Source organism: Muscardinus avellanarius, assembly GCF_963383645.1.
Source record: "Muscardinus avellanarius genome assembly, chromosome: 15".
In the NCBI taxonomy this organism is placed as follows: domain Eukaryota; kingdom Metazoa; phylum Chordata; class Mammalia; order Rodentia; family Gliridae; genus Muscardinus; species Muscardinus avellanarius.
This window is the reverse complement of record NC_137801.1, coordinates 63,285,238-63,310,003: the sequence shown is the minus strand read 5'-3', so window position 1 is coordinate 63,310,003 and position 24,766 is coordinate 63,285,238. Positions and strand designations below refer to the sequence as shown.

The 24,766-nt window shown below is 41.4% G+C and overlaps 1 protein-coding gene across 1 annotated transcript in view; it reads left to right on the top strand.

Annotated features, from left to right (window-relative positions):
* Window positions 1–544: 544 nt before the first annotated feature.
* CNRIP1 (cannabinoid receptor interacting protein 1) overlaps window positions 545–24,766 on the top strand; it is a gene marked incomplete at its 3' end in the record, with an annotated part of 29,752 nt that continues 5,530 nt past the window's right edge. The window contains exons 1-2 of the mRNA XM_080711615.1: window positions 545–735; window positions 2,954–3,104. Coding sequence (XP_080567741.1) covers window positions 557–735; window positions 2,954–3,104 — 330 coding nt within the window. The 5' untranslated portion in view covers window positions 545–556. The remainder of the gene's footprint in view (window positions 736–2,953; window positions 3,105–24,766) is intronic.

The window sequence follows — 24,766 nt, the reverse complement described above, 5'->3', positions numbered from 1 at the left end:
CCCGTCTCCCGCCTTCCTTTCCCCTCTCCCCCGGCTGGGCCCCGATCCGCCGGCCACAGAACCTCCAGCCTTGGGTGGACCGGGGGTCCGATCCGGAGGGTCTCGCTGGGTGGTGTGGCCATTGCCTCGCCCACCCCCCCCCCGCCTACCCGGGTCCCCGCACCCTCTCCCCTCTCCCGGGGCTGCTCTAGGAGGAGCCTGGACGCCGCTTCCCGGGCTGAAGGGGATTGTGGTGCGTAAACAGGATTAACTCTCTCGCGCCCGGCGGTGGAGATCGGCGGCCCCTCGGGTGCGCAGAGGGCGCGGCGCCCGGGCGGGGGATGGGGCGGCTGGCGGGCTCCGAGCTGCGTCCCGGACCAGCTCTCTCGCCGAGTGTGGCCGGGGACCAGAGCCCCCCAAGCCCCAGAGCCCGGGTGGACCGCGGCGAGGGCGCCTAGCGGCCGCCTCCCTGCCTCGGGTCCACCACTCCCGCTCCCTCCCCGCGCCTCCTCTCCGCCCACCGCGCTCCAGCCGCAGCCCGCGCCGTCCTCCGCCTCTGCCAGCCGCGCGTCCAGCCATGGGGGACCTTCCGGGCATCGTGCGCCTCTCCATTGCGCTGCGCATCCAGCCCAACGACGGCCCGGTCTTCTTCAAGGTGGACGGGCAGCGCTTCGGCCAGAACCGCACCATCAAGCTGCTCACCGGCTCCTCCTACAAGGTGGAGGTGAAGATTAAGCCCACCACGCTGCAGGTCGAGTGAGTGCGGGGCCCGGGGCTGCCCCAGCTGCTCCCTGTGCGCCTGTGTGGTGCCGCGCCCAGCGGGCCCCGGGATGGGGGAAGGGTCGGCCGCTGGCCCCTCGGTCCTCTCCCCTACGTTCGTATTTCTCTATCCCCGCTTCTCTCCACCATCTCGGTGATACCCGTTGAACTGTTTAAATCAGCGACAAGAAAGAATCGGGGGGGGGTATTTATTTATTTATTTGTTTGTTTGTTGCTTGTGAATTTGCTTTCTGCACAGCCGTGGGTGTGGAACCGCTGGTGGCCCAGATGGGACAGATGGGAGCAGGTCCTTGCAGGGTTCACCTCCCATAAGCCCAGCTCTCCTCTGCGGGTCCTGGCTGGTGGTGCTGGCCAGGCTGCTGGAGAGAGAAAGGCTGAGGTGTAAAGGCAGGGGGGGATTATTGGGGCTCCCCCAGGGATGCTCTCCATTCCCCCAATCACCCTTTGGCAATAGAGGGCCCCGGTTGTGGGCAGCTGGGGCAGCAGGCACTAGTCAGAGGCCTCCTTCTCTGCTCAGGCCTAGTTTCTGGGTTTTCCAAGCCCTGTGTTTTTTTTTTTTTTTTTTTTTTTTTTTTTTTTTTTTCCTTCCCAGTTCTCTGTTCAGCCTAGTTATGCTGTCTGGCATTAACATCCTCTCAAGAGGATGTGTTTTGGGGGTTTATTGGTGGCAGGGATTATTTCTGCTGGCTTCCACGGGAATGATGCACCCAGTAGACCTCTGGTGAGAAAGTAGGTGTGGGACAGTGCAGGAGCCAGGGCGAGAAGAACCCAGGGCCCCTTCCCTCACCTCTCAGCTTCACCTAAATGTAGCAGAAAGTCTAGTCTGGAAAAAGGAAAAAACCACCATTTATCGTGTCTACCTTATACTGGGGGAAGAGGGGAGCTTTAATCCATCAGACACTTTAATAGTTTGTTGTAATTCAGGAAATTTATATTCGCCTTCTAGGTGCAAGGACCTAGAACCACCTCTGGGTGGTTTCTGGGGCTCCTGGTTCACTATTTGTCAGCACTACACACACACACACACACACACACACACACACACACACACACACACCTCTCAAGCACCCATTGCCCTCACATATCCCAGCATTCCCAGGACCTGGATATAATCTAGACTTTCCTTTTCCTTACATTCCTGGCAACCTCTTCTCCTGATTAATCTGCTCTATATTCCATTTTCTTCAGGGTAGTTCTCTAGATTTCAAGACAACCTAAAACCACATTTGTTCATGAAAAACTATTTGTTTCTAGTTGCTTTTTAATGTCATGGAGGGCTTTTCAGTGCTCTGATTCAGGGCCTCTCAAACCTGAGTGCACATCAGAATCACCCCCAAGGGCCGACCCTGGGGTTTCTGACATGTTGTCTAGGGTGGAACCTAAAGGTTTGCTTCCTACTGGGTCCACAGGTAATGTGGATACTGATGGTCCGGGGAGTATGCTTTAAGAATAATAATCCTGACATGAAGGAAGGACTCCAGTGAGCATTTCTGATGGTATGTCAGGCTTGAGGAAGAGTACCCCAAATTATAGGATCCGTGTGTGTTAAAACAGAAAAAAATCATTAGAGAACTAGTTCACTGGTCCTTCATCCTACCTGCACAGAAGGATCACCTAGATAACTTTAAAATAAATTTATCAGTGCCAAACTGCACCCCAAATCAGCTGAATCCTATCTCTAGAGTTTGGGATGGGACTGGGTGTATATTGTTAATGACTCCACAGATTATTTTAATGAGGAACTAAGGAGAACCACTGATAGAGTCCAGTCAGCCTTGTACCAGTGTTTTAGGTTAAAATACTCAGGTTAGCCCAGAGAGATGAAGTGGCTGGTCTATAGTTATGATTGGCTACTTGGTAAAAGCAAGCATCCTCAAGTTTCAGGATTTTCTTGGTGTTTTTTGTTTGTTTGGTTGGTTGGTTGGTTAGTTGATTTTTCGTTTGTTGGTTTTTGGAGGGTTTTGTTCTGTTTTTGCTTGAGACAGGAGTCTCACTGTATGTCTAGGCTGGCCTCTTGCCTCAGCCTCCAAAATGGCTGACACATGTCCCCAGGCCCAACTAGAACTTTCTACCATAGCAAAATGCCTTTCTTAGCCAAACTCTGTAAGGTTTCCAGCCCAGGTTTTTAGTCCAGACCAGGAAAGGGTCCCTACACTAATTCCTACCACAGATGGTCAACTCAAGTCCATTGCAGGAACATTTCCATTGGCGGCGTGCTTGTCCCGCTGGAGCTGAAGTCGAAAGAGCCTGATGGAGACAGAGTTGTTTATACAGGCATTTATGACACAGAAGGTGTGGCCCCAACCAAGAGTGGAGAGCGGCAGCCCATTCAGATCACCATGCCGGTAAGGCCTGCTTGGGAGCGTGGGGGGATGGTTTCAGGGCAAATGGAAACTGTAGAAGAAAAAAACAACCACTATCTCCCTTTAAGAAAAATTATTTTGGAATTGTTTGTGGAAATTGGGTTGTTTCCTTCATGGATCTACTGGGAAGAGAACTATGTAATTAACACTCTGCCTCATGGACTAACTCAACTCTATAGATGCTTAAAGACACTAAGCAGATGTTTCTGAGTACATTGCTACAATTTTCCCTGTTGTATTCTTTATTGGGGCTGGTTTATAGCATTGATCCTGAGAAGCTTCTGATTACAAGTAGCCCACGGTTTTCTGGGGTTATAAAAAAGTGGACTTGAAAGCCAGACGTGGTGGCACACGCTTGTAATCCTAGCATTCGGGAGGCTGAGACTGGAGGATCGTGGTTCACAGACAGCCTCAGCTACTTAGTGAGGCCCTCTGCAACTCAGTGAGACCCTGTTTCAAAATAAAGAATAAAAAATAGGGCAGGAGGTGTAGCTCAAAGGTCGAATGCCCCTGGGTTCCATTCCCAGTACTGAAAAAAAAAAAAAATTGGACTTGAATTGAGCCGGGCGTGGTGGTGCATGCTTGTAATCCCCGCGCTTGGGAGGCTGAGACAGGAGGATCGCACAGGTTCAAAGCCAGCCTCGGCTACTTAGTGAGGTTCTCAGCAACTTAGTGAGACCCTGTTTCCAAAAAATATATAAAAATAGGTCTGGGAGTATAGCCTGGAGGTAGAAAGCCCCTGGGTTCCACCCCCAGTACCACCAATAAATAAACAAACAAACAAACAAACAAACAAACAAATAAATAAATAAATAAAATGCTGCTATTGAAAATCATGCCAAAAAGTTTTGCCAGGCGTTGGTGGCACACGCTTGTAATCCCAGCATTCGGGAGGCTAAAGCTGGAGGATCGCGGTTGGCGGACAGCCTCAGCTACTTAGTGAGGCCCTCTGCAACTCAGTGAGACCCTGTTTCAAAATAAAAAATAAAAAATAGGGCAGGGGCTGTAGCTCGGAGGTCAAATGCCCCTGGGTTCCATCCCCAAACCCGCAAAAAAAAAAAAAAAAAAAAAAAAAAGTGGACTTGAATGATGGTTTTGTTACTCAAATCTACTCTAAATGGAGGAGCTCAAAAAAACGACAGCCATGGAAAATAAGAAGTCTACTAATCATCTAGTCCTGCCAGACATAATAAAGCCATCCCTCCATATCTATGCAATATCGGTTCCAGTACCCCCATGAATACCAAAGTAATACAGATTCTTAAATCTCTCATGTAAAATGGCGTAGTATTTGCATATAACCTATGTATACCTTCCAGTATACTTTATCTTTTTTCGTGTGTGGAACTGGGGATGGAACCCAGGGGCATTCTACCTCCGAGTAACACCCCCAGCGCTACTTTTTATTCTTTATTTTGAATAAAGGGTCTCACTGAGTTGCAAAGGGCCTAAATAGCTGAGGTTGGCTTTGAACCTACACAATCCTCCTGTCTCAGCCTCCCAAATGCTGTAATTACAAGCATGCGCCACCACGCCCAGCATATATATTTTAGTGTGTGTGTGTGTGTGTGTGTGTGTGTGTGTGTGTGTGTGTGTGTGTGTGTTACTGGGTATTAAAGCCAGGGAATTCTATCTCTGAGCTATACCCCCATCCTATTTTTTTTTTTTTTTTTTTTTTTTTTACTTTTGTGGTGCTCAGGATTGAACCCAGGGGCATTCTACCTCCAAGCTACAATCCCAGCTCAATTTTTTATTTTGAAACCGGGTCTCACTAAGTTGCTGAGAGCCTCATTAAGTAGCTGAGGCTGGCTGAGAACCTGGATCCTCCTGTCTCAGCCTAACAAGTCCTGGGATTACAAGAGTGCGCCACTATGTCCAATTCCCAGTATACTTTAAATAGGATTATGATACCTGACACAATATAAATGCTATGTAAAGAGCTGTTATTATTCCGACATAATTCAGCAGAAGAAGAAAACATTTATGAGCCGGGCGTGGTGGCGTACACTTGTAATCCCCACGCTTGGGAGGCAGAGACAGGAGGATCGCATTCGAAGCCAGCTGCACTGGCTTAAGAGACCTGTTTCCAAATAAAAATATAAAATAGGTCTGGGAGTGTAGCCCAGAGGTAGAAGGGTTTCCAGAAACCCCGGTACCACCAAAAAATAAAATGTTTATGTATGTTCAGTACAGGCACAATTATTTTCTTACTGTTTTCAATCCCATGATGGTTAAATTCATGAATGCAGAACCCAAGAATAAAGAGGATCATCAATATTATTTTTAATATTTATAGCCAAGTCGGGCGTGGTGGTGCACGCTGTAATCCCAGCATTCGGGAGGCTAAGATAGGAGGATTGCGGTTCTCAGCCACAGCTACTTAGCGAGGCCCTTTGCAACTCTGTGAGGCCTTGTTTCAGCAGTTACCACAGAGTTTCACAAATATCTGTGTGCACAAGAATTCCTCCAGAAGTTTATTTAAAATGTCAATCCTAGAGCCGGGCGTGGTGGCGCACACTTGTAATCCCCGCGCTTGGGAGGCGGAGACAGGAGGATCGCGCAGGTTCGAAGCCAGCCGTGCTGGCGTAAGAGACCCTGTTTCAAAAATATAAAATAGGTCTGGGAGTGTAGCCCGGAGGAAGAAGGGCTTCCAGGAACCCCAATACCACCAAAAAAAAAAAAAGTCAATCCTAAAGCCAGGCATTGTGGTGCACGCTTTTAATCCCAGCACTCGGGAGTCTGAGACAGGAGGATCGCAGGTTCACAGCCAGGCTTAGCAACCTAGTGAGGCCATTGCAACTTAGTGAGACCTTGAGCTCAGAGGTAGAATGTCCCTGGGCTCAATATCTAGTGACACGAAAAGAAAGAAAAGGAAGGACAGAAAGGAGGGAGGGAAGGAAGGATTGGCAAATTCATTTACCATTTGTATTTCCTTTGTGGATAATAGGTTCCTAGCCTTTACCATTTTTCTACCTATGTGTCTTAACTGATTTTAAGAAACCTTTATAAATTAAAGGTAGTCATCTCCTTTATTGCATCTTGAGTGTGCTCATTTATCCTTTTCATTTTTCTTTTGTTTACAATGTAAATTTTAAGTTGTCCTGTGGTCCTACATAATAGCCTTTTCCTGTATGGTTCTTACAGTTAGGATTCATTGAGCTTGGAAAGTCTTCCCTAACTCCAAGTTAATTATGCACACACGCGCGCATGCGCGCACACACACACACACACACACACACACACACACACTTGGGTTTTTATATTTTCATCTGAATTCTCATAGTCTCATTTTTAAAATTTCAGATGAATTATATTTAAGTATTGTTTCAATTCATACTTTCCTATTGTAATATCTTTATAATGTCCTAAAATAATAATTTAAATAATACGTTCTTCTCCAGTGCTCATTTTTATAGTAGTTTCTTCCCTATTTTTTTTTCTCTTTTCTTATGGTATTAGAGATTGAAACTAGGGGTTCTCTATCACTGAAATACAGGTCTCACTAAATTTCTGAGGCTGGCCTTGAACTTTAAATCCTCCTGTCTCAGCCTCCCAAACACTGGGAAGGCATGCCCAGCTCACTGTAATTTCTTTTATGGCAAAAAAATTTAAGTATATTTTAACACTTTCTAATAAGTTCCATTGATCCTTACGCCAATGTTTTGCCAATAGTGCATGCGTTGCTTTTAAATACATTGTTTTTATTCATATATTTTGACTGGTCACCCTATTGAACTTGCTTACTGAAATTTTTCAGTTAATTATCCTGGATTTTTAGATAATAGTCATAATTGGCATAAAACGGTGTCATTTTCTGATCTTATTGCATTGTGTAATGTTCTTAGAATAACGCCAACTACTAGTGGTGTCCCGGGGTACCCTTGTCTCCAGCATTTTACTGATAGAAATGGTGTTTTAGACATTTGTTGTGTTCAAGCAACCTTTTTCTTGTTCACTAAGAAATTTTCTTTCCTTTTTTTTAAAAATTTGGATATGTATTGAATTTTGTCTAATTCATTTTTCCACCGATGGAGATAATTTATCCTCTGTGATATATTAACTGATGAATTATAGAATAATACACTTTCAAATGCTAAACTACTCTGTAATTCTTTTTTTTTTTTTTTTTGCGGGTTTGGGGATGGAACCCAGGGGCATTTGACCTCTGAGCTACACCCCCTGCCCTATTTTTTATTCTTTATTTTGGAACAGTGTCTCACTAAGTTGCGGAGGGCCTCACTAGCTGAGGCTGTCCGCGAACCGCCATCCTCCGGTCTCAGCCTCCCAAATGCTGGGATTACAAGCGTGCACCACCACGCCCGGCTACTCTGTAATTCTTAAAATAATATTTTAGTATATTGCTAAATCCAATATGTTAGACTCACATTTAGAATTTTTAGGTTATTATTTTATTTGCTTTGCTTTATCAGCAAATGTTTGAAGATTTTCTCTATCAGACACTGAGGGAAGAAAATAGATAGCTGTGGCTCTATGAAGCTTCTGATCTGGAGGGGAAAACAGCCTTTATACTTGATAATCAATAATTAAAAGTAACTGCTATATTGCCGGACGTGGTGGCGCACGCTTGTAATCCCCGCGCTTGGGAGGCAGAGACAGGAGGATCACGCAGGTTCGAAGCCAGCCGCACTGGCTTAAGAGACCCTGTTTTTTCCAAAAAAAAAAAAAAAAAAGGTCTGGGAGTGTAGCCCGGAGGTAGAAGGACTTCCAGGAACCCCAGTACCACCAAAAAAAAAAAAAAAGTAACTGCTATTATAGAGAAGATGTAGTAGTGCCTGTGGGGCACATGCCAGGAGTCCTATCCTAGCCCAGGATTTGGGACATTTTTTTTCTCAAAAAAGTGAAGGATGAATAAGAATGGGGAGGAGAGAGAACACTCCAGGAAAGAGGACCTGCACAAGTCAAGAACTGGTAGAGAGCACACAGTGTGTTCTGATGGAGGAGAAAGGCCAGCACAGCTGGAACACAGCTGGAGCAGGGAGCAGAGACTGGAGCTCTGCAGGGGAAAGATGTTACAGGATGCCGGGGCGTGGAGGTGCTTTGAGAGTGTCTTGTGCCGGAGTCTTGGTCCTCATTCCAGCAGTGTGGAGGTGGTAAGACCTTTAAGAGATAGGGCCTAATGCTCTGTAATTAGGTCAGAGGGAGTGCAGTGCCTTGGAAGGGATTAATGCCGGTCTCGCAGAGTGAGTGAGTTCTCTCGGGAATGGGTTGAGGTAAAGCAAGTCCATCCAAGAGCTGGGTCCTTTTAAATATGGCCAGTTCCCTTTAAACCAAAGCGTAAACAGATGGAGCCACTTGAATGAACTTAGACGTTCAACTTCCAAAAGTGTGAACTAAAGAAAACTTTTTTCTTTGTACTCCTCAGCACCCAGTATTATGATATAGTTGCACAAAACAAACGCATAGGACCGTCTTTCTTATTGAATTTATCCCAATGCCTGTAGAAATTCATTGAAGGTTTACAAATTAACCGTGAGATATGATTTCCCAAACATAAAAGGCACCAACTTTAAGTGCAGGGTTACATAGGCTTTGGCAAATGTACACTACTGTGTGGCTACTACTCCAGTACAAATGTAGAACGTTTCTATCATCCCCCCAAATATCCTTATGCTCATTGGTATTCACATTTCTCAGTTATATCCCACTTGAGCTGGCTCCCTAGATACACTACTTTGAATAACTTGAGATTGGTATGTAAATAGAAACACAATGTTGTGCCTGAGTTCTCTCATTTAATATGTTTTTGAGATTTTCCTACATCGTTGCATATATCCGTTGTTATATATGTCGCATAGGTCAGTTATTATATATCATTGTTGCAGATACCAGTAGTTGGTTCCTTTTATCACTGAGTGATATACATTGCACAGTAATGCACTTACCCCTTTACAAGCAAATGGATGTCTAGGTTGTTTTCAGCTTTCAGTATTATGGATAAAGGTGTAATGAACATTTGAGTTTCAGTGTGAACACATGCTTTCATTTCTCTTAAGGAAATACCTAAAAGGTGAATTGATAAGTCGCAAGGTAAGTGTATGTTTAACTGTATAAGGAATATCTATACTGCTGTACCTTTAATAGTTCCACTAGTGGTGTATGAGAATTCTAGGTGCTTTATGTACTTAATCATACCTAGCTATGCCCATCGTGTGTGTGTGTGTGTGTGTGTGTGTGTGTGTGTGTGTGGTACTGCGGATTGAACCCTGGGACATTATACCTCGGAGTTACACCCCCAGCACTATTTAATTTTTTATTTTGAAACAGGGTCTGAGGCTAGCCTGAAACCTGGGATTTTCCTGTCTCAGCCTCCCAAGTACAGGGATCACAGGAATACACCATGACCACCAGGCTTATTTAAATCTTTTAAATTTGGAAATGGAAGAGACCTAGAAGCATCAACACAATTTTGTATCCATTATCTATATTGCAAACTTTACATCAGGACAAAAGCTTTGTATTCAAAGATTTTTATTTTTGGCTGCTCTGAACCCATTGCATTTTTATAAAAACTTTAGAATGAATTTGTGAATTTTTAAAATGTGGGTAATAAGTCTGCATTAAATTTATGGTTGCATGGGGCACAGTGTCACATAGGTAGCACCAGCTATTCAGGAGGCGGATGCAGGAGAATAGCTTGAGTCACAGAGTTGAGGCCAACCTGAGCAACATAGCAAGACCCTGTCTCAAAAAAAAAAAAAAAGTCAATTTGGGGAAATTTGACATATTAATATTGAGTTGTCTAATGAATTAGTATCATATCTCTAGTTGAATCTTCCTTAATTTTCTTTGTAATATGCTACAATTTTCCCTACATATTTCATGTTTATTTTATTAAATGTATCACTAGTTTATATATGTAAATATAGGTATGTTAATATATATATATATATTTTGTGTGTGTAACCCAGGAACATTTCACCTCCGAGCTATACCCCCAGACCTATTTTATTCTTCTATTTTGAAATAAGGTCTCACTAAATTGCAGGTGCCCTCACTAAGTAGCCGAGGCTTCTGTGAACTTGCGATCCTCCTGTCACAGCCTCCCAAGTACTGGGATTACAAGTGTGCGGCACCATGCCCAGCTCAGCCTATATTTTTGAACAATGCTATGAATGAAATTGTTTTTATTGCTGATATGTGGAAATAAAATTTTCTGTATACTGATCTTCTATCCTGAGACCTTGCTAATCTCACTTATTATTAATCTTAATTTTTGTAGGGGCCTTAGGATTTTCTACATATGCTATCATGCCACCTATAAATAAAAACCTGTTTTCTTTATTCTTTCCAATTTATATTTGTTTTATTTATGGCCTGATTACAATGGCAAGGACCTTCAGTATGATGCTAATTAAAATGATGAGAGCAGCCAACCAACCTTGTCCCTTGATCTTAGGAGTGAGCACTGAGTGTGTCAGCAGAAAATATGTTAATTCATTATTAATCCTTTTAGAAGTTTAAGGAAGTTCCCTCTATTTCTAGCTTACTGAGGGTTTTTATCGTGATATTGTAAAATGTTTTCAATTTTGCCAGGTGTGGTGGCGCACGCTTGTAATCCCAGCATTTGGGAAGCTGAGACAGGAGGACCATGGTTTGTGGCCAGCCTCAGCTACTTGGTGAGGCCCTCTGCAAATCAGTGAGACCCTGTTTCAAAATAAAGAATAAGCCGAGCGTGGTGGCGCACGCTTGTAATCCCCAAGCTTGGGAGGCTGAGACAGGAGGATCGCACAGGTTCAAAGCCAGCCTCGGCTACTTAGTGAGGCTCTCAGCAACTTAGTGAGACCCTGTTTCTAAATAAAATGTAAAATAGGTCTGGGAGTATAGCCCGGAGGTAGAAAGCCTCTGGGTTCCATCCCCAGTACCACCAAAATAAATAAATAAATAAAATACAAAATACAAAATAGGGCAGGGGGTGTAGCTTGGAAGTCGAATGCCCCTAGGTTCCATCCCCAGACCTACAAAAATAAATAAATAAATTAATTAATTAATAAATAAATAAATATTTTAAAATGTTTTCAATTTTGTTCTCTGTATTTTGAGGTTATCATTAGGTACTCCTTTTTTATTTTGCTTTTAGTAGAATACATTGCTTTTTCAATGTTAAAATAATCCCAGTTCCCCAGGATAAAAGCTACTTAGCCATGGTATATTTCTGTATGCATGGCTACACGTGACTCATTAATATTGTTGAAGATTTTTTAATCTATATCTTTGGGAGAGATTGCCCTATTGTTTTATTTTCTAACAATGTATTTGTATACTTTAATATCAGGGTAATGTTTGCTACCTAAAATGAGTTAGAAGGTATTCAGCTATATTAGCTATGCCAGAAACACCTAATGTTTCAGGCATAATGTTTTAATGTTTCTGGCATAGCTAATATAGAACTGATATTATCCTTTATGATTGATAAAACTCACCAAAAAAAGCATACGTTTTACTTTATTTGAAGGTGTTTAATTACAAATCCAATTTTCTTAATACATGTTCACAAACTCCACATTTTCTTTGAGTTGTATAATTTTCCTTTGAAGGAATTAATTTCAATTAAGTTATCATACTTATTGACATAAAACTATTTATACTCTTCCACTGTCTTTTAATGTCTTAAGATCTCCAAAAATCCACTTTTCCAATTTTTTTTTTTTTTTTTTTTTGGTGGTACTGGGATTCCTGGAAACCCTTCTACCTCCGGGCTACACTCCCAGACCTACTTTTATATTTTTTTAATTTGGAAACAGGGTCTCTTAAGCCAGCGCGGCTGGCTTCGAACCTGCGCGATCTTCCTGTCTCCGCCTCCCAAGCGCGGGGATTACAAGCGTGCGCCACCACGCCCGGCAACTTTCTTGATGGTCAAACTCTCACCTCTGCCCCATAAGTCTAGCTAGAGATTTATCAGTTTTATTGGTCTTTTTAAAATCCTAGCTTTGTTTTCACATGCTTTATTCTCCAATTTTCTGTTTTATTGTTTTCTGGTCCTATATTTCTTTCTTTCATTTATTTGCTTTGGATTATTTTAATTGAGGTATAATACATATACAGAAATGATATCTTTATATGATGTAGAGTTCTAGTTTTCAATAGTTTGGCTATCATGCACCTAATCATACTGTTTTCTTTGTATCTCTCTTTGTGAATCATTAAGTTTCTTGAATCTATAAAATGCTTTCACCACATTTGGAGTATTGGTAACCATTATTTCATTAAGTATTTCTCTACTCCTAAAGACACAAGCTTATTTGAAGACTTTAATTATAAAATCAGCTGTCTTAATAGTGTGTGTGTGTGTGTGTGTGTGTGTGTGTGTGTAATGGGGGGGGGGGGATTGAACCCAGGGGCATTCTACCTTTAGGATGGGATACAACCCAAAGCCTATTTTATTTAACTTTTTTTTTTTTTTTTTTGGTGGTACTAGGGTTCCTGGAAGCCCTTCTACCTCCAGGTTACACTCCCAGACCTACTTTTTTATATATTTTTATTTGGAAACAGGGTCTCTTAAGCCAGCATAGCTGGCTTTGAACCTGCATGATCCTCCTGTCTCCACCTCCCAAGCGCGGGGATTACAAGCGTAGGCTACCACGCCCAGCAACATTTTTTTGAAACAGGGTCTCACTAAGTTGCAGAGGGTCTCACTAAGTAGCTGAGGCTATCCGAGAACTGTGATCCTCAGGCCTTAGCTTCCCGAATGCTAAGATTACAAGCGTGTGCCACCACACCAGGCTTGGCAAGTTGTCAAATTTATTGGCATTAAGTTGTTCATAATAAGCCGTCATCTCTCCTTCCCTTGTAGAACTCCAAATAAATGTATGTTAGAAAGCTTGGTATTATCACACAAGTCTTTGAGGCTCTCTACAATTTTCTTTAAATTTTTAATAGATCCTCTGAGTAAAGAGTAGATAATTTCCATCGATGTATCCTTAAGTTCACTGATTCTTTCTCCTACTATTTCCATACTTATAATGTGTTCTTCTAATTTTTAATACCATTTTTAGCTAAAGAATTGTCTATTTTGTAGTATCAAGTTCTCAGAATTCATCATGTGTTTGCCATAGAGACCATGCTTTCTTTTATTTCTTTAAGCGTGTTTATAATTGCTGATTTGCTAAATCCAACATCTCGCTCCATTCACAGTAAGTTGCTGGAAGATGACTTTCTTCCTGGATGCGGGTTGCATTTTTCTGTATCATAACATGTCTAGTAATTTTGGGCTATAAATTATATACTGTAGATGATGATTATGGTTTCTTTGTTATTCTTCTGTATACAAGTTTAATATCCCTTCCCCAAATGCTTAGGACTTGAAGGATTTCAGAGTTCAGAATTTTTATTTATTTTTATTTATTTTTATTTTTTTGTGGTACTGGGGGTGGAACCCAGAGGCATTCTATCTCTGAGCTACACCCCCAGCCTTATTTTTTATTGCTTATATATTTATTTATTTATTTATTTTGGTGGTACTGGGGTTTCTGGAAGCCCTTCTACCTCTGGGCTACACTCCCAGACCTATTTTATATTTTTATTTGGAAACAGGGTCTCTTAAGCCAGCGCTGCTGGCTTCGAACCTGCGCGATCCTCCTGTCTCTGCCTCCCAAGCACGGGGATCGCCACGTCCGGCGAGTTTAGAGTTTTTAGATTTTGGAATATTTGCATAGACTTTACCTGCTGAGCATCTATAACCTGAAAATTCCAAAATCTAAAATGTTTCAAAATTCAAAACTATTTTAGTGCTGTGTTGGTACACAAAAAATGTTCAAATTTCATAGTATTTAGATTAGGGGGGCTCCACCTGGATTGTTGCCTTTTTATATTCTACCAGAGAGTACATATTCCTGGGCTTAAACTTCCAACTGTGTCCTCAGCAGTTCTCTGACTGACTTCTCTTTTTTTGATTTTTCATCTTCTGTTTGCTGCTCTGCTAGCCTGGTCCCCCGGGTCCCCAGACAATTGACATTTTTATGAGATTTTTAGACTCATCTACCCTAAGATTCTTCTAAATGCCCAGCTGCTCTATAATCCTGAAGCCTTTGTTTTGACACAAGTTCTCCAGCTTACAGATGCACTTTTAAAAGAAGAGTGAACAGGTCTTAAAAGAGCACACCTTTTCCTTTCAAGGATTGTCTCTTGCTTGGCTTATCTTCTTCAGTGGTCCTTCTTCCACTCACCTACATATGCAGTTATCCGGGGATTATGGCAGAATTATAGTCAGATTTTGAGTTCCAGTTCTTCTGCAGCTCTCTTTCTTCTGAGATTTTCCAGCTTCTCTGTGCATGCCTTCTGACACTTGCGACGAGCACAGCCGTCATCTGCTCCTGCCATACCTTCAAGGGGTTGACGATGACCTCAGGCAGCACAAAGCAATGCAGAAAAGCCACAAACCAAATTCCGAACTGGGAGGCTGAAACAGGAGGATCGCAGGTTAAGCCAGCCTCAGCCGCTTAGTGAGGCTCACGGAAACCTAAGGAGTTCCTGATTCATAATAAAAAATAAAATAGGGCTGGGGGTGTGGCTTAGAAGTAGAACAGCCCTGGGTTCAATCCTCAGTATCACGGGAAAAAATAAAAACCTGAACTGGTGCAGTTGAGGTCTTTTGAGGATAACGCTCCCCTGGCTTCTGTTCTATTTTCAGTCTCTAAGAGGACTTCATATAGTTTTATTTAACATTGTCAGATTTTATAATTATCTGTGTAAGGGTCACCCAATAATTCTGTCCCATTATTCCTCCTCTTTTTAAAAAACCTGTTAAGTTTCTGATATTGGATAGAATGGCATGCTAAAGTCACTCTAAAGGATAGTGTTTAAATTATAAGAGGAGATAAAGAAAGAGAGAAAAATTAGAAGGCACTGCAAGTCTCTAGTTTTAGTGTCAGACTTAGTAGCTTTGCAAAATGAATTAGAAACCTGTGTGTGCGTGCGTGCGTGCGTGCATGTGTGCGTTCGTGTGAGTGAGTGTGTGAGTGTGTGTGTGTGGTACTAGGGGTGGAACCCAGGGGCTTTTCTACCTCTGGGCTATAATCCCAGACCTATTTATACTTTATTTGGAAACAGAGTCTCACTAAGTTGCTGAGAGCCTCACTTAGTAGCTGAGGCTGGTTTTGAACCTGTGGGATCCTCCTAGCTCAGCCTCCCAAACGCAGGCATTACAAGTGTCCGTCACCACAACCGACTCGAAACTTTTTTAATAGTTTATACTCTGAAACCGTTTACAGAGATTGGTCTTAGCTGTTAGCAGGAAGTCTGACAGAAATTCCTCATAAAAATCAAGACTAAGAATAAAGATAGTTGGAAGAAATATCTTTAACATCTTATGTTCTCCATGATTGTTGCCTTTTGAGAGTTTTATTTAGTCAATATTATAGTTTTGTTAGAAAAATATTCATTTCTACATAATTTTAAAATATATTTTTGACCTCTAAGGATATTAAATACTATTGACAGACCAGTTCAAAGGATGTTCAAGCCGGGCGTGGTGGCGCACACTTGTAATCCCCACGCTTGGGAGGCGGAGACAGGAGGATTGCATAGATTCAAAGCCAGCCTCGCTGGATTAAGAGACCCTCTTTCCAAATAATAATAAAAAAAAGTATAGAATAGGTCTGGGAGTGTAGCCCAGAAGTAGAAGGGTTTCCAGGAACCCCAGTACCACCCCCCCAAAAAAGGGATGTTCAAAACTGCCTCCCTACCCAAGTTTAGATTACTCTCACTGTGTTGTATTTTCACATGAAGCTTTCAAGTGCTATGAAAGTTTGCTCTAAGAAGTAGCTAAGACATCATTTCACTCTTCATTATGGATGAGCGTTATATTATGCTAAGTGAGATTAACCAGTCTCAGGAAGCAAAGGACAACATGTTTTCACTCATGTGGAAGCTGGAGAAAAATTGGGAAACCAAGGGGAACTTCGGGTAAGTGAAGGGAGGTACACGCACCAGGTGCACAGGGGAGTACACCAGGCACGTGTACATGGATTTTCTATCACTCTGAACCTCGTGATGATGCCTCATTACAGGGTGCCAATTGAAAAGAAAACATAGCTGTGTATAAAAACAGCTCACAACTAAATATTCTTTACTGTTCCATGTGAAGAATATTTAGAATTCAAAATTAGAAAACAGCCTTTTATTTTTTGCTTTTGAAACCGGTCGTATTTCTCTCCTTTAGAATGGTGAGAATGGTTTAACTCAGTGTTTTCCCCACTGCTTTCTGAAGTCCCAGGGTTCCCTTGAGGAACTTCATGGCCCCTTGAAGGGAGCCAGGGCAGGGAGACAAGCCTCCTTCTCCTGCATCTAGTCATTAAGGTGCTTCCTTAAATATCTTATGAAGAAAACAATGTACTATTATTGTAAAAATGCTTAAAATCATTGATAACTGACATTTGTGTGTGTGTGTGTGTGTGTGTGTGTGTGTGTGTGTGTGTGTGTGTGTGTGGTACTGGGGTTCCTGGAAGCCCTTCTACCTCCGGGCTACACTCCCAGACCTATTTTTACATTTTTATTTGGAAACAGGGCCCGGCGATAACTGACATTTTTGAAGCATGTGCAACAAGGGAGCCCAGAAACAAATCTAAGCCCAAACAAAGCACTATATTTAAAATGTTTAAAGCCGGGCGTGGTGGTGCACGCTTGTAATCCCTGTGCTTGGGAGGCTGAGACAGGAGGATCGCACAGGTTCGAAGCCAGCCTCAGCTACTTAGTGAGGCTCTCAGCAACTTAGTGAGACCCTGTTTCCAAATAAAGTTTAAAAAATAGGTCTGGGGGTATAGCCTGAAGGTGGAAAGCCTCTGGGTTCCACCCCAGTACCACCAAAAAAAACCCCACAAAAAACATAAAACAAAATGTTTATATACACTTTCCATGTCTTTTTTTTTTTTTTTTTTCTGATCTGGGGATGGAACCCAGGGGCATTTGACTTCTGAGCTACACCCCTGCCCTATTTTTTTAATTCTTTATTTTTAATTTTCTTTTCATTTTTTTAAATTTTTTAATTTTTGGTGGTACTGGGGTTCCTGGAAATCTTTCTACCTCCAGGTTATACTCCCAGACACATTTTTATACCTTTTTATTTGGAAACAGAGTCTCCCAAGCCAGCGTGGCTGGCTTCGAACCTGCGTGATCCTCCTGTCTCCACCTCCCAAGCACGGGGATTAAAAGCGTGTGCCACTACACCCGGCTTTAATTATTTATTTTGAAACAGGTTCTCACTAAGTTGTGGAGGGCCTCTCGAAGTAGCTGAGACTGTCTGCAAACCATGAGCCTCTGGTCTCAGCCTCCCGAATGCTGAGATTACAGGCATGTGCCATCACACCTGGATGCATGTCATTATTTTATTTGAATAATTTTGGTTTATGTAAAATCCTAAGCACCATTTTGTGAAAACCTTTATCAGGTCATGAGCAGCATAAACACATAAATCAAGACTAAATGAAGTGGGAAAGTTAAATCACACAAGATCAAAAATTACAAAAGAAATCTAAACAGGCTGCCGACTATGGAAAAATAATGTTCTCAACGTTAAATAAAAGTAATAAAGAAAAAACAAATGTAAGTGTAATGTCTCAATATAAATGTAAAAAGAAAATTAGAAAATCTACTTTCTAAAGTAACTCCCAATGCTGTCATAAGAGTTATCTTCATTGTTACTGATGACATATCTCTTAATGAACTATGTGAATTTAAATAATCCAGAGACTTGCTACTTAATTGGATTTGCTTAGATATAGGTATAGTCTGCAAGAGCATAGTATTTATAGTGCAACCTTTTATACTTACAGTTGAAATATTGATGACTTTAAAATCTCCTAGAATAATGTCAAAGGCTAGTAAGGTTCACCACTAGAATGAAAATCTCAACATTAGAACTGCTGCCTTGATCAGAAACCCTTTTCTGTTTTTAATCACTTTTCTTATAATCAACCTATAAAGATACAAAAATAGATGGTCAATTTCTCAACCCAAAAGTTATGCAATTGTTGTGAACAATTAAGGATCGATCATCAACTTTTTCTAGATGGAACCTGAGCTTCACTGCTGGGGATAGGGTTTGTGAGTTGTAGTTTAGAGACATATCCTCAAATCATGTAGTATCCTAAGGCTCTCCAACCTTTTAGCAGATGCCCGGATAGGCAAGTAAGACTTATGGTAAGTAATAACACCTTTCTCTTAATGACTCAATCTGAATCATTTTTATATTAAAACAAAAGAAAACCTCATGCTTTCGCCATCCAAAAGAACATAGAAAGTCTCTTTTTTTTTTTAGCAGATTTGATTAGGAAGACATTTTGAGTCAAGGTCTTTCTAAGTTAAATTAATCTCTCACACACTCCGCAACCCTAGTGTTCTGTTTACACATAGACCTGAAGAAGTACGAATCCATCCGCTAAGATGAGGCCCAGGAGGGAACAGCAGCCTGTTGGGAAGTTATAGCCCTTGTTGCTCAACCCATACTGGCGTCAGGGTTGAGGAGGTCTCTTTTGCCATTAAGCACTTGGGAGAGAAGGTAACAGTCTCACTTATGGCGGTTTCCTGCACACTTAACCCAGTGCAAGGGTGACCACTTTAAAAGGCAACTTACTAGTTCTCTAAGACCTCACCTTAATACTGAAGATTTTGATATCTGCAGTTCTGCTTAAAATTAATACTTCTTTTCAACTCATATTACATATGATATTCTTATGAATCTTGGTTAGGAGTCTAAAGTTATTGCAAAGTAGTTTTTAAAATTTATTTATTTGTGGTACTGGGGATGGAACCCAGAGGCATTCTACCTTTGAGCTACACTCCCAGCCCTATTTTTTTTTTTTTTTTTTTTGCGGGTCTGGGGATGGAACCCAGGGGCATTCGACCTCTGAGCTATACCCCCTGCCCTATTTTTTATTTTTTATTTTGAAACAGGGTCTCACTGAGTTGCAGAGGGCCTTACTAAGTAGCTGAGGCTGTCTGCGGACCACGATTCTCCGGTCTTAGCCTCCCGAATGCTGGGATTACAAGCATGCGCCACCACTCCCGGCCCAGCCCTATTTTTTAGTCCTTTTTATGTTTTGAAACAGGGTCTCACTGAGTTGCAAAGGGCCTCACTAAGTAGTCAAGGCTATCCGCAAACCGTGATCCTCCTGACTCTGCCTCCCGATCGCTGGGATTACAAGCATGTGCCACCACACCCAGCTAAATTTTAAAATCATTGAATGAGCTATGGGATAATTGGCTATTTGGAGAAAACATTATTATTTATCCTGATATCAAACTCCAAAGTATATTTCAAATAGAAAAAAAATCAACTTTTATCCAGGCATGGTGGTGCACACTTGTAATCCCAAAATTTGGGAGGCTGAGACATGAAAATCCAGGTTCACAGACAGCCTCAGCTACTTAGTGAGGCCCTTTGCAACTCAGTGAGACCCTGTTTCAAAATAAAGAATAAAATAGGGCTGGAGGTGTAGCTCGGAGGTAGAATGTGCCTGGGTTCCAAAAAATTCAGCTTTTTAAAAACTCTAAATGAGCCGGGCGTGGTGGTGCACGCTTGTAATCCCCGCACTTGGGAGGCTGAGACAGGAGGATCGCATGGGTTCGAAGCCAGCCTCAGCTTCTTAGTGAGGCTCTCAGCAACTTAGTGAGACCCTGTTTCCAAATAAAATATAAAAAAATGGGTCTGGGAGTATAGCCCGGAAGTAGAAAGCCTCTGGGTTCCACCCCCAGTACCACCAAAAAATAATAATAAAAAAATAAAAATAAAAACTCTAAATGAAAAGAAGATTTAAACTTTGGGGGAAAATGGAAAAAATCCAATGGTAAAAGTTGAAAGCTTTGATTACATACAGTGTAAAATTTTTGTCAAATATCATAAACAAACCTAAATTTTAATAAAAAGACAGTTTAAAATGAAATTCGAATGACAATTAATAGAAAAATTATTGATGAGGTGTGTAGTTTCCTAAGCTGTGTGATCTTGGTCTACCACTGCCCCTGTACGCTGGTGCTACCTGAACTACATTCTGCAGCCCGTCTTACATTAATGGTGGGACCACTTTATTCAAATCATCCCAGAGACCCTGGTACTTGGAGCTAATTGAGCAATATCCAGGTCTGATACCTCAACCCCCACTTCAGAGAGTGGTGTCGACTTCAATTTCGAATTCAATGTGACCAATTCCTCAGTTAGTTCTTCTTGGAAGAGAGTCCTGGGAAAGATTCTATCGATGCAAATCATCATTCTAATTCCTTTTTTATATACTGGGACTTGAACCCGGGCATTTTACCTCTGAGTGAAAGCCCCAGCACTTTATTTTTTATCTTGAAACAGGGTCTTGCTAAGTAACCGAGGCTGCCCACGAATCTGCAATCCTTCTATCTCAGCCTCCCAAGTATTGGGATTACGGGCATGTGCCACCACACCTGACTTCTCATTCTTTTTTGTTGGTCAAAGTTAGTGGGAGACAGGTGGGAGTTTGGAGAAAAATACAAGGAGGGATGTAAGTTTGCTGCGAGGCTGGGTGTGTGATGGGGGAAGTAGTCTTGCACATGCACACCCCAAAATAAAAGTTGGTCCTTGTGCCAGCCATTTGGTTCATTAGTTGGCAAAAGCTGTAATCTTAATATATAAAAATTTCTAAGAAACCAGTAAGCGGTAATCATAGTTTGTGGATAATGGAAAAGCAAGTGAAAACCATAAATAGGCAATTCAGAAAAGAAAAAAATTGAAATGAGCAATAAATATATGAAAAATGGTTCGATTTTAATATTGGTTAAAAAATTGCTAATATCTGGGCGTGGTGGCGCACGCTTGTAATCCCCGTGCCTGGGAGGCAGAGACAGGAGGATCGCGCAGGTTCGAAGCCAGCCGCGCTGGCTTAAGAGACCATGTTTCTAAATACAAAATATAAAAATAGGTCTGGGAGTGTGACCCGGAGGCAGAAGGGTTTCCAGGAACCCCCGTACCAACAAAGGAAAAAAAAAAATTGCTAATAGTGCAGCACCAATTTTAACCTAGAAAATTGGTAAAATATCAATTGTCCAGATATACTATTCCTTTATAAAGTATGGTGATTTCGGTGATTTAAAAAAATTGATATTTTAGCTCCAGGCGTGGTGGCGCACGCTTGTAATCCCCGTGCTTGGGAGGCGGAGACAGGAGGATCACGCAGGTTTGAAGCCAGCCGCGCTGGCTTAAGAGACCCTGTTTAAAAAAAAAAAAAAAATATATATATATATATATATAGTCTGGGAGTATAGCCCGGAGGTAGAAGGGTTTCCAGGAACCCCAGTACCACCAAAAAAACAATTGATATTTTATCCTAAAATCTTACTAACTTTACTTATTCCAGTAGTTTATTTAGATAGTTTTGTATTTTCAGCAGACACAGCATTTTGTGAATAGAGACAGTTTGACTCCCCCGTTTCTTCCTTCTGGCCGGGACCTCCAATACAGCAGTGCAGAGTGGCAGTAGGAGCCTTTGTCCTTGCCTGTCTCATTTTTCATCTCACAAGGAGAGCACTCAATTTCTAACCACTAAGGATGAAGTTAGCTATCAGTTTTATTTTTACCATGCCTCTTAGAGGGGAGGAAGGGCTTTCTCTCTTCCTGCTTTGCTGAGAATAGAATCGATACCGTGTTGTTCAAGCTCTTTGTACATCCATTGATGTGATTGTAATCTTTTGTCACTTCATGATAAGAGTAAGTTCTGAGAAATGCTTCATTAGGCAATCGCTTTACTGTACAAACATCATAAAGTGTAATTGTGCAAACGAAGATACCTCAGTGTTACTAGGCATATCTGTAGTCCACCACTAACCGAAATGAAGTTATGCAGTGTGGGGCTTATATATTGTTTTTCTCTATTATTTTGTTAATATGGTGTATTCTCTCTCTCTCTCTCTCTCTCTCTCTCTCTCTCCCTCTCCCTCTCCCTCTCCCTCTCCCTCTCCCTCTCCCTCTCCCTCTCCCTCTCCCTCTCCCTCTCCCTCTCCCTCTCCCTCTCCCTCTCTCTCTCTCTCTCTCTCTCTCTCTCTCTCTTGCAGAACTGGGGATTGAACCCAGGGTCATTCTACCTCTGAGTTACCCCTAGCCCTATTTTTGTATTATTTATTTTGAAACAGGATCTCAGTAAATTGCGGAGGACCTCATTAAGTAGCTGAGGCTGGCGGTGAACCTGCAATCCTCCTGTCTCAGCCTCCCAAATACTGGGATTATAAGTGTGTGCCACCACACCTGGCTCATTATGATGTATTCTTAAATGTTGAACTATGCTTCAAATTTGAAGGATAAATCCATGAGGATTTTTGCCTGTAATTTCCCTTGGTTTATAATATCTTGTTGGGTTTTAGTATTAGAGTAATATTGGCTTTATAAAATGAATTGAAGCCGGGCATGATGGAAAACACTTGTAATCCCAGCATTTTGGAGGCTAAGACAAGAGGATCATAGTTCTCAGACAGACTCAGCTACTTAGTGAGGCCCTTTGCAACTCAGTGAGGTGAGATCCTGTTTCAAAATAAAGAATAAAAAATAGGGCTAGGGGTGTAGCTTGGAGATAGAATGCCCCTGGATTCCATTCCAGCCCCCCCCAAACACACACACAAATTGAGAAATGTTCACTTTTCTATTGTCTAAAAGAATTTATGTAGAATTCGTGTGGTTTTTTTTTTTTTTTTTTTTTGTGTGTGTGTGTGTGTGTGTGTGTGTGTCTGGGGATGGAACCCAAGGGCATTCGACCTCTGAGCTACACCTCCTGCCCTATTTTTTAGTCTTTATTTTGAATACTGGGTCTCAGTGAGTTGCAGAGGTCCTCACTAAGTAGCTGAGGTTGTCCGTGAACTGTGATCCTCCGGTCTCAGCCTCCCAAATGCTGGGATTACAAGTGTGCACCACCACGCCCGACGAATTAGTATTTTTAAAATTTATTGACAAAGGCATTTGGGTCTAAATTCAAATTCTATAAGATATATTGATAATCTCCTTTTTAAATTTATGAATAAAGACATTTGGGCCTAGATTTAAGTTATTCAATGTGTACTAATTTATATTTTTCCAAGTAGATTTTGTCCATTTTTATTGAAATTATTGGCATAATTTTCCATTTTCCCTTATGTTCTCTTTTTCACTCCTGATATTATATGTTCTCTTTTTTATTTTTGATATTGGAAATTTTTCTTGCTCATCTCTGTCAGGGGTTTATCAAATTTAAAGGTATTTTGAAAAAACTAGATTTTAGTTTATTGATTTTTTTCTCCTCTTTTTTTTTCTTCTCTGGTTTATTGATTTCTGCTCTTTATTTTCTTTTTTTTTTTTCTTGCCACCATATAGTCATGAGCCTAAGATGAAAAGGACTGGCAATGCCAAGTATTGAAGAAGATATAGAAGAACTCTGATGGGAATATAAAATGATACAATCGCATAATACTAGAAGTTAAAAAACACTTTTTATTTTTTATAGGTACTAGGATTTTGTTTTGTTTTGTTTTGTTTGTTTGTTTTGCAGGTCTGGGGATGGAACCCAGGGGCATTCTACCTCTGAGCTACACCCCCTGCCCTATTTTTTATTCTTTATTTTGAAAAAGGGTCTCTCTGAGTTGCAGAGGGCCTCCCTAAGTAGCGGAGGCTGTCCGTGAACCGCGATCCTCTGGTCTCAGCCTCCCAAATGCTGGGATTACAAGCGTGCGCCACCACGCCTGGCTGGTACTAGAGTTTGAACCCTGGGTTCAGAGGCATTCTACCAACAAGCTACATGTGCAGCCCAATTTTTATTATTTATTTTGAAACAGGTTCTCACTAATTTGCACAGTGTCTCACTAAGTAGCCGAGGATGGCCACAAACCTGCAATCCTCCTATCTCACCCTCCTACTATGCCTAGCTTAAGTTCAAACTTTTTTCATATATTTGATAAGAGAAATTGTAAGCATTGACCAATAAAACTCCAAGCAGTATGGAAATAGGTTTAGAATCCAGTGGAAACTGTTTATTTATACACTGCCCTGAAAATCACAGATGCTTATTAATGGTGAATTTGTTTAGTAATGAAGTAATACGATGTTTCTATAAACATAATTGATACTGCTCTGTCCCAGCCAGTGGGTTTCTGAGTTGTCTTTTTCTTTAAGAATGTCAGGTGCCTAGCAGCAATGAGTCACATGGTAAATGAAAAGAAGTACTCTGGGGGTTTTATGACAATTGTTTGTAATACCGTGGAAATTATTTTAAACAAACTCTTCAGATTCCTCATTGTTATTAAAGACCACAAATGAGTCTTGTCTCCTTGGAGTCAAACATTTCTTCTTCTACATTCATTGTGAAATTAAAAGGCGCCTAGGCATGCAATTTGTAAGACACTATGGCAGGTACAATGCCCAGGTAGAGTCTCCATAGCAATTCCCCAGAGAGGCATTTGATTTGTGCTAATTCATGTAAGTTCTCAGGGAGAAAGAAAAAGTATACTAACCTTTAGCCCTTTTGCTTATGGTGATAATAGCTCCCAGCTAGGGTCCTTGCCCTGCTCTGCTGGCTTTAGAGCCTAGACCTAAGGCAAGTTTAATTTCTCTGAATCTTAGTTTTTTCATCCACAAATTGGAGATAACAAAACTGGGCACAACATCAAGGTGGAATGGCATATATATATATATATATATATATATATATATA